This window comes from Montipora capricornis, chromosome 1 (genome assembly GCF_036669925.1).
Source record: "Montipora capricornis isolate CH-2021 chromosome 1, ASM3666992v2, whole genome shotgun sequence".
Lineage (NCBI taxonomy): Eukaryota > Metazoa > Cnidaria > Anthozoa > Scleractinia > Acroporidae > Montipora > Montipora capricornis.
Window position 1 is genome coordinate 30,352,377 of NC_090883.1, and position 9,941 is coordinate 30,362,317.

At 40.8% G+C, this 9,941-nt stretch overlaps 1 protein-coding gene across 1 annotated transcript in view; it reads right to left on the reverse strand.

Annotated features, from left to right (window-relative positions):
* LOC138038315 (striated muscle preferentially expressed protein kinase-like) overlaps nucleotides 1-8,381 on the reverse strand; it is a 390,347-nt gene extending 381,966 nt beyond the window's left edge. The window contains exons 1-6 of the mRNA XM_068884121.1: nucleotides 7,651-8,381; nucleotides 7,143-7,295; nucleotides 5,272-5,317; nucleotides 5,115-5,186; nucleotides 3,975-4,610; nucleotides 1-532 (exon numbers count right to left, since the gene is read on the reverse strand). The exon at nucleotides 1-532 is cut by the window's left edge and continues 307 nt beyond it. Coding sequence (XP_068740222.1) covers nucleotides 434-532; nucleotides 3,975-4,610; nucleotides 5,115-5,186; nucleotides 5,272-5,317; nucleotides 7,143-7,282 — 993 coding nt within the window. The 5' untranslated portion in view covers nucleotides 7,283-7,295; nucleotides 7,651-8,381 and the 3' untranslated portion in view covers nucleotides 1-433. The remainder of the gene's footprint in view (nucleotides 533-3,974; nucleotides 4,611-5,114; nucleotides 5,187-5,271; nucleotides 5,318-7,142; nucleotides 7,296-7,650) is intronic.
* Nucleotides 8,382-9,941: the final 1,560 nt, after the last annotated feature.

The following is a 9,941-nucleotide window of genomic DNA, read 5'->3' on the forward strand; positions in this document are numbered from 1 at the left end:
AAACGCTTCTCATTTTCGTTGACATCCTTCATCTGTATGGGACACTATCATAAAATTCAGAAAACATGCAAGATTATGTCATTCCTGTTATGTCAACACGGAGCTGAACCTGTCGACGAACGACGCACACAGTGCGTCAAGTGATCGGATGTTAATTGAACACCATTCAAATGGTTCAGTTTAAGTGAGATGGACTGGACTTCATCGCTTGGGGCCTTAGTTACATTGTCAATGTTTAAGCTTGGAGAAATCTGCAGCAAGTGTGCGGCTTCAAGTGCATTTTTGTCCATTTTCTCAATGTTGTTGTTGTTCTGTGTCGACGCAACTGATGGAGGACTGGTGACGATTAATTGATCGTTTATGCAAATTTCAGGAAGCCTTTCTCCATCATTATCGATGCAGTGACTATCATTGATGTTATCCAACCGAAACGTTAATTCCATTGGCTCAAACATGCAATTCTGACTTTGCTCAAGTGAGACCTCGCGAATGTCCTTGACGGGATCTCGGCCATTTTTTTCCATGCGACAATCTCCGAGATACATACATACATACATACATACATTCTTTATTTGATAAGTAGGTTGTGTGAAAGGCAGCCAAAGGCTGATGTGGACCTACTATACTAAATATTAAGAATTACATATATATAAAAATTGCAATAATAACTTAGAACTACTGTATACAAATAAAATGGTATTCACTAAGACTAACATATAAATCTAAAAGTAAATGAAATGGTCCTTTTTGTTGGCGACTACTGTTGCCTCTTTCTCAAATGAAAAATTGTCAATAGTCTTAACATGTTTACGTAAAATTTGTTTAAAAGAATAAAAACTTTCAGGTACTTTAACTAATCTATTTACAAAATTCCAAATAACGGGACCTCTGTATCGTAGGGAGTTCCTGCCGGTCTCTGATCTAAATCTAATGACATTAAATTGGTTAGGAACACGAGAAGATCTAGAAGAAACTCTTTTAGAAAACAGTTCACATATCGATTGGATCGTTGTTCCAAAATATACTTTGTGCAAGAGAAACAGTACAGATTTTTTATAGAAGTAAGAGATGGGCAGCCAGTCGGATTTCATGAGACATGTGTCATCTGCCATCGTTGAGTCGAGGTTATTCACAATACGAGCTGCTCTTGCATGAATATGGTTTAGAGAGTTCAGTGCGGAAGGAGAACAATTTCCCCATACCGAAATTCCATACGTTACACTGGGGATAATTGTTTTAAAGTATATTTCCTCGAGAACCTTCTTCGGAAGGATTCTCATTCTCTTCAACGCTCCAACCTTCTGCGTAAAAGATTTCTTCACTGAGTCAATGTGCACAGACCATGTCAGCTTATTGTCAATTTTAACTCCAAGGCAAGTGGTGTAATTAACCAGGTCGATATGGCCAGTGTTAAAGTGGAGGGGAGGTATAGGCCCAACAAAAGAGGTTTTACTTAGTATCATTGCTTCAGTTTTAATTGGGTGGATGGTTAGCTGATTCTTAATGCTCCACAGGAGAACTTGCTCCAATGTTTTATTTAGTGACAACATAACCTGGTCAACATTTGGTCCAATACAGTAGACTGTAGTGTCATCTGCATACATGTATAGATCTCCCGAGTCGATGTGGTCAGGGAGATCATTAACATATATGGTGTAGAGCCGGGGGCCAAGAAGCGAGCCTTGAGGGACTCCATATCGTACATAGTCAGTGACAGACCTGCAATTATTAACTTCAGCAAATTGACATCTATCAGTAAGATAGCTCATTAGCCATTCATGAAGAGATCCTGATATTCCAATGGCGTGTAATTTATGCGATAAAATATAATGGGGGACAGTGTCAAAAGCTTTCTGGAAATCTATAAAGACTGCTCCAACTGTCAGACCATTGTCAATTGCTGTCTTCCATCCTTCAGTCATAGAGGTAAGCATTCCTTCAGTCGATAGTCCCTTGCTAAACCCCCACTGTTTACAGCTTTTTATGCCACAGCTGTTCAGATGGGTATCAATTATGTTGCAGATCTGGCTTTCGAGCAGCTTGCTGGGGATACTTAAAAGTGATATTGGCCTATAATTTGAAACATCTGCTGGGTTTCCTTTTTTAAAGATTGCATTAACTTTTGCAATCTTCCATGTGTTAGGGAAGCTGGACTGAGTCATGCTGCTCTTGAAAACAGTTACAATGCCCTCTAAGGCGGATGTTCCTGCAATAGCTAAGCTACGAGAAGAGATGCCATCAGGACCAGATGCTTTGTTAATTTTAATTGTCTTGATATCAGTTTTGAGTTTGTTGATGTTGACCTCCAAGACCTGCACAGTAGGGGTAACTCTGTACATGAATTGATGGGGTTCATCAGCTTCGGGGAATTTTTCAGCTAGTTCCTTGCCAATATTTATGAAGTAAGAGTTAATCAGTTCAGCTTTCTCGTAGTCATTTGTGATTTCCTTATTGTTAGCATCTCTGAGGGGGCCAATATGTTTATTCTTAGGTTTTCCAGTGGCCTCGTTCACAGTTTTCCAGAAAGATTTTGAGTCCTTGGTCTCTGTAAATTTCTTTTTCCAATATTGAGCTTCAGCACGTCGTAGCATCTTAGATACTTTGTTCCTAGAGGATTTGTAATCAACCCAGAGTTTATTAGTAGCGGGTGTGCCATCACAGGCTTTCAAAAGTTTATATCTCTTATTCATCTCTTTCCGGATCTCACTGTTCATCCAAGGTAGTGAATTTTTTCTAACCTTGGCTTTACGTAAGGGGATGTGACTGCTTGCAATAACATTATACATGCAATTCCAAGCCCAAGTGATGTCATCCAGGTCCTCAAAGGTGGAACAGACCCACCAAGGAGCACTTTCCAGGTCATGTTTGAAGTCTTTCGGGTTTTCCAACACATTCTTGAAATTGTGGACATATTTAATAAAAGGCTTTGGATTCCTGATCTTCAGCTTGTAGATAACGTAGATGAATTTGTGATCAGCTATGCAATACTCAATCACATCAGACTTTGAGACCTTTGAGGTATTGATAGTCAAAATCAGATCGATCAAAGTGTTAGAATGTGCTGAGGTTCTTGTGGGTGCTTTTATGATGTTACAAAAGTTATAAGATTGTAAGATGCGTTTGAATTTCGCACCATTTCCATTAGTAGCAAGCTGATCTGAATTGAAGTCACCAGCGATCACAACATTCCTGCGAGACATCCAAATTGTACTCAATACTTGGTTGAATTCATCAAAGAAAGATGTAACGTCAGGAGGTCTATATACACAACCCACAAGTAATCTTTGCGAGTGAGCTTTCAATTCAATCCAGAGAGCTTCAATGCCGTCGTTGTCATATTTGGATATACGTACACAATCTAGGCTAATGTTAAAGTAAATAGCGACTCCGCCTCCTACTTTGTGTGACCTATCTCTTCTCAGAATTCGGTATCCATCGATGTTTACTTCGTTATCGCTTATATCTTGTGTCAGATGCGTTTCAGAAATGGTTAGGATATCCAGGTTGGTATGCTGTAAAAGTATTTTCACTTCGGGGAGGTTCTTACGGAGGCCTCGCACGTTCGAGTGACCGATGGATACTCCTTGCTTTCCATTGTCTCTCACCACGTGAAGTGCATCAAACAGAGGGGAAGCAGGCCCCGGGTTAGGACATATGTCGCCGCATAATTGTAAATATTCAAGGTTGAAGCTTGCATCGGAGTTGCTGTAGTAGTTGACTCTCGAATTCCTGAATCTGACTCGAGCTTTCCACACGGATCCAATATGGCGGATATTGAGTCGATACAAAATGGATGATATCGGTTTCAAAAACCAATGATTATCCCAGCTTTGCTTGTTTACTTTGACGAGGCGCATATTTAATCCGATATGTGCATCTTTGCCACTTGAACATGCCAAAATGTACAGAGAAAAGCCAAAAAGAAACCAAAGTATAGGCGAACTAAAATTTTTGCTTCTTCCCGCCATGATTACCGCTGACCGCTGATCTGTTTCGTTTAACTGAACGTTGTTGTCATTTGTAGGTTCATTGTTTTTCTGAGTTTCTTCCTCGTTCAAAGTGAGCGAGACTGATTTGAAGTAGTTTTTGGACGTGTCCTCAAAACTGATCAATGTTGCAGAAGATTTCCTGTGGTCGTTAGAAGCCATCTCGCGAACTGGTGTTGCTCCACAAATTGTGTTTGCTTTGGGTCTGTCGTAGGAACAACTTGCTGTATTGTAATCATCCTCAATGACCTGTCCGTCCGAACAGCCTTCTTCGTTTTCCGAGCCGTCATCCTCATAATCTTCTTCAGAGCTAATTTCATCGCTGTTTTCTTTATCTCTACCTGGAGGTACTCTCTCCTTTGCCTTATCCGCTTTTTCTTGCAATGCTCTGATCGTGTTGGCGTCGAGATCAAAGCATGAGCTGCGGATCCCAGCATGACGATGGTTCGGGATGCTTAACCCCACGGGATCGACAGGTGCCGATACTTTTCTGTCAGCCATTTGGTCTTCCTCGCTCTCTGCAGTTGATTTCAAAATTGAAGGATCCATTGAACTTCTTCGTTTGCCGGCAAACAGTGGAGACAAAGACATGCGGCGAACAGCCAAAAGAGCATTGACAGATTTCTGAAAAAATTGAACGGAAACGGATTATTGGTTTTCATTCGAGATTCGAGTGAGTAGCAAAGACAAGTGATTCGGAAAATGTTTCTGTAGTAACTTTTCTCTTTCCTTCATCAGCGCAGATTCATCACGATTTCACGTATCAGCCAGTATAAATACCTTCTACGAGTCAACTCATAGAAGGCGCCCACGCAGTCAGTTGTCAGTCATCACCAGTTATTTTTGCAAGAAATATGATTATGATGATGATATTATAACAGAGTTTGCGACATCTTGCCCTCTGCTTGTACTGTAAACCCCCTGTTTTATTGAAATGTTTTATTTATTGAAATGTGATTCTAAAATAGTCGGAAATGGCATTTCCGAGACCCTAAATTTCAAAATTTTCAATATTCTCAGGGGGAGCATGCCCCCATACCCCCCTTGTTTGGAGCGCCTTTGGCGTACACCTTCAAAATCTCACGCTACGCCCCTGTATAATACTGTGGTAATGTTATTGTATCTAACCTTCCACCTCCTCTTTGCCAAAAATGCCTTGTGTTTCTGCGTGTTAATCTTTGTTCCTGTTTCTTTAGTATCCTTAATTACGAAAAAAATAACGTAAAACGTTAATATAATTAACAAACTTCCTGGCCGCAAAACACTTCTCAAATCAAGAATTTACCTTTATCCAGGGGTGTTGAAAACACTCCTTTATCGTAAAGCGTTGACTGCGAAAGAAGATAACGAAGTATAACATTACTGTAATATAATACAGTTGAAAAGTGCATTGCAAAGAACCTTGGGGACAAAAACAGAGGGACACAACAGGTGCCAAATTCCCCCTGTTCCCCCCCCCCCTCCCCCCAGACAAGGCTGGCTACTTCACACTGTTTTTCTCCCCGAAATGTGCCTTCTCCCTTCCCAATGTTGAGCCACGCGTGTTTTGAAGCACTGAACCATTGAAATACCCAAATCAACGTTGGGGAAGGGGAAGCAGACACAAGTGTTTCAAGATTTTTGACGAGTATTGTAGATTTGGAGACAAATTCATTGCGCAACCAAAGTTTGTGGTTGACTATATCCAGCATCTTGAGGTCATGGAGTTCAAAAAAAAGAAGAGACTGGAGGAAAGGGCAAGGGAAAGTAGGAAGGCAAGAGAAAAGTCCTAATTTGGGCTAATTTGTGTGAAGATGCCACCAAGCTAAAAAAGCTCCGTGTGCCAGAATTGAACAAATACTTAAAACATCATGGGCTATTAAAACAGCATCAGAAGAGCAACAAGAATGACAAAGTGAAGACAATTATGGGACACTTCTTGCGAATGAATACTCTCAGAACTGGACAAGCCGAAGTGGGAGGCAGGAATGAATCAGGTCAACTAAACAGCAGTGATGAAAGCAGTGAGGGAGAGGAAACTGATGATGACTACAAGAGTGATGCCCCTGACTCTGAAGACGACTCAAATGATGTCGTTCTTGCTTTTATCGCCTCAGATGAGGAATACGCAGACGAAGAAGAGCAGAAATTGACTTTTCATTCTTTTGAGTGATTTGTTAAAAGAAGCTTTCTAGCTTTCAGGTTTCTTTCAATAAATTATGTGAAATGTAACAAAACGAAATTTTAATGCTGCGGTAACTTTTAACACCATATGTATTTTTTATTCAAGGGGAGGGGGCCTTCCAAAAAATTACTCTGATGAGGGGGGGGGGGGGGGCAGGAGAAAAAAAAATCGGAAATTGGGGGGGGGGGGGTGGGCAAACAAATTTAAAATTACACACCACCAAATTACCCCAGCCCCCCCAACCCCAAAAAAAATGAACGGTCCCTTATAAGGCTGAGTTTGCGAAGAACTTAAACGGACATTTTTATACCGCCGCCATTCTAGTTCCCAGATTCCATCGTTTCTCTTAGCCGGCGGGGCCTTCGCACGAGAAAACGAAAGACTCTAGAGGCATAAGAAATTCAAAGTTTTCAGTGGCTTGCTTGCGAACAATAAAATCGCGAACAGGAAGTAAAATGGCCGATGTGCTGCGATGGGGTGAGCTGGCACGAAGCCGGTTGCTAAAATGATTAAAGAGTCTTTCCTTAAAACTACGATATATTACTTATTGCTTCTTTCTGTTCGATACGATGGGCCGCATTCTCCTAGTTGAGGCCACTTAAACCTTCGCATAGAGACTCTTCGAATGTAAAGCTTCTGAACGCCGCCATGTTTAGTACTATTGACGACTCATATATGAAATCAGGAAGTCCTAGAATCTGGGACTGCAAAATCCAGAGCCCTTTGTTTTGTCGTGCGAAGGCCCCACCAGCTAAGAGAAACGATGGGATCTGGGTACGCCTCACGGGAAGTTCTATGGCCTAAATTCTCGGTTTTCACATGACGTCACGACCGCCATGTTGGTGCCCTAAACAAAGAAAAGGCGGCCATGTTGGTGCCCCGACCAAATCCTCCGGGAATTTAACTCTATTATTATGCAAATGCTTCCTTTTGTTTTCGTCGAAAAACATGGCTGTTGATCACGTGAGTGAAAACCAGCAATAGGAACAAACCTCGGTTTTTTAACAAGAAGTCCCTCGATAAATCCCATTGCATCGTGAGACAAATCATCAAAACATTCGTCGTCAAAATCCCAATCGGCCTTTGCAACTTTGACTAACGTCTGGTGATCATCTTCACCTGAAAATGGCATCAGACCGCTCAACCTGCGAGGAAAGCAATGAGAAAAAATTTACTATCACCATGTTAAAGAAACACAACTCCGCGAAGCGATGCTTACACGAGGATGGTGGATCTTAGACAAGTATCCAGTCGCAGTGCAGTGCCGGAAAAAATCAAGGAGCAATAACTTGCTCTACCGCCCGAGGAAACAAGATTAACACTTAACATGATATTTAGTACATCTATAGATCTTTTTTCAACGAAACAACTCAAGCATAACGCGCTTATTATCTGAAAGATGTGACAATATCGCTTATTCGCTGGACGATGGCTGATAAATCTAGACTGCCTATATAATTGAAACTGTCCATCATTTCAGATTTTTGATTCAATACTTACAAGACGTATGTGACAACACCAAGGCTCCTATCAAAGAAACGAGGATAAAGCAATTGAAACCTCTCGATTGAAAAATTACTTTAAATTCATTAAATGGCAGGTTACACGGAAAAAAATTTAGTTGGCAATTAAGTTTCCATTTAGCAGGTTTTCCTCATGCACTGGCTTATGTGGGACAAAACGTGGCAAGGAAAAACTTGCCAAGTGTTTAAAAACTGGCGTTTCAGTTTTTCAGCAAGAAGACTTGTCAAGAAAAACTTGCAAAAAAAGTCGAAAGTTGTTCGTGCGTATAATGCGTCAAGGAAAAGTTGTCCGGGAACTGGTAAAATTGCTGTTGCTAAGTAACCTCTGCCACGTGGTCTTCTTTCTCAGGGCATGAAGATAACAAAAACTGTTTTAAGCGATAAACAGTGGTGCCGTTCGTTGGAACGACAAGGCATCTTCTTTATCGGGAAAACATTCGTCGTCTGTTTTTCGTAGTTCACAAACCAAATTGTTTGCTCGAATTTGATATTACCAGGGTCCTTCTGCGAACCATAGGCGATCACAATATCAAAGCATCATGTGCCTTGCTAAACCTGCATGTACTTTTTGAAACATAAATGACAAAGCAGGGTCTCTTACCAAACACAACATGACCAGCAACCAAAGGAAAAAAATCAGAGAAAAAATATCTTCCATGCAAACGATGAAAGAAAAATTGTCGAAAACACCTGGGAAAACTGGTTTGTCTGTAACAGGCTTATGAAAATATTTTGAAAATCCTCTGGATTTCATTAATTCAGTCTTATCACAAATCACTTGCCGGTGAGACAGGTTTCATTCGTATGACTTCCGGAGCTATGAAGAAGGACGTCTTCAATTAGTACTTTATGCGTGTAGTTGATAAATTTGACAAACAAAATACGCTTTCCTGGGTTGTTCAAAAAATAGTGGAACAGTTGGCGCATGCATTTCACTACATTGTTTCACGTTTAATGCGCAGTAAGTCAATTGTCCCATGGCTGAGCTCGAGAGAGGTATGGATCTTTCCCTTTTTTAACTTCATCTCAGAGGCGTCATCTCAGTGATGAGCCTAAGCCTTTCGGCCGTACTTTAGACAACGTACGACCCGTTGGATGTGAAATTGCACGGAATTAACGAAAAATATATGCTCTGTGGTGCTGAAACTTGAATTTCGCGGAATAAAATGATACCAGGGCACTTTATACTTGGTCATATCACGTTCTTTTAAATAAGGACTGCTGAGAACGGCATTAAATATGCAGATTTTGGGAGTTTTCGTCCCCTTTTGCCGCAGTTGATCCTTTGTTCTTAAACAGATTGTTCTTGTTTTACCCTTTCTTTACTCACACGCTAGGTTTCGGTAGATTAAGCCGTGAATTTTAATGAGTATATTCTTACCGACATAATCTGGTGTGCCAAAAGAAGACTTTGTCTCTTGCTCGGAATCGAGATCTCTGGCGAGTCCAAAGTCCACAAGCTTGATGTCATTGGAATCCATGCTCACGCATAAAATGTTCTCCGGCTGAAAAAGAAAAATTCAGTTATCCTTGAAAGCAGGAGCCCATGAATCGGGGCTTGAAACTGTTATATTTCTCCTTTGATTTATCGTTTTCTATCTGTCACTTTGCAACGTCTCCGATTACGTCACATGCACATAAATTAACTTTTTAATTTACGTCAGAAGTCTAAAATTAACTACATATGAGAAAATATAACTCAAACTAGGGTAACTAAATGTTTTGTCCCAGTCAATTGCGCTGTTGCTTTAATTCACTCAGTTAGAAACCCCGCATTCTGTTTGAGAGATTTTCAAAGAAGAAAAAAGATTCTCATGGCCAACTGAAGGTTATACTTACTTAAAATAAACCCACTTTCTCCCACCCCTCCCACAGCACTTTGTCGTACTTGATAATTACCAACACCACTGAAATTGCAAAAACTGGAGTAGGACACTGTCATTAGGACAATCACATGACTTTTGGAGGGCATATAGTTTACTTGTGGCCCGAGTAGAATCATTTGCGCCCGAGCGGATATCATTATTATCAATACACAAGACCAAATTGTACAAATTCATTTAAAGTGCTACTGCGACGAAAATACACTTTCTTTAATCTTACCGGATATGAAAAGTACATCACTCAAATAGTAACTGTGCCAAATCACGTGTTGTGACTATGCCGTCACAGAGAAACCCGCTGTAGTGATTTCGCGGGCTCTTCAGGTTTGTTATTCGAGCAATGGCGGACGCGATTTTACGGTTTTCGGATGCTTGTTTCTGGGAA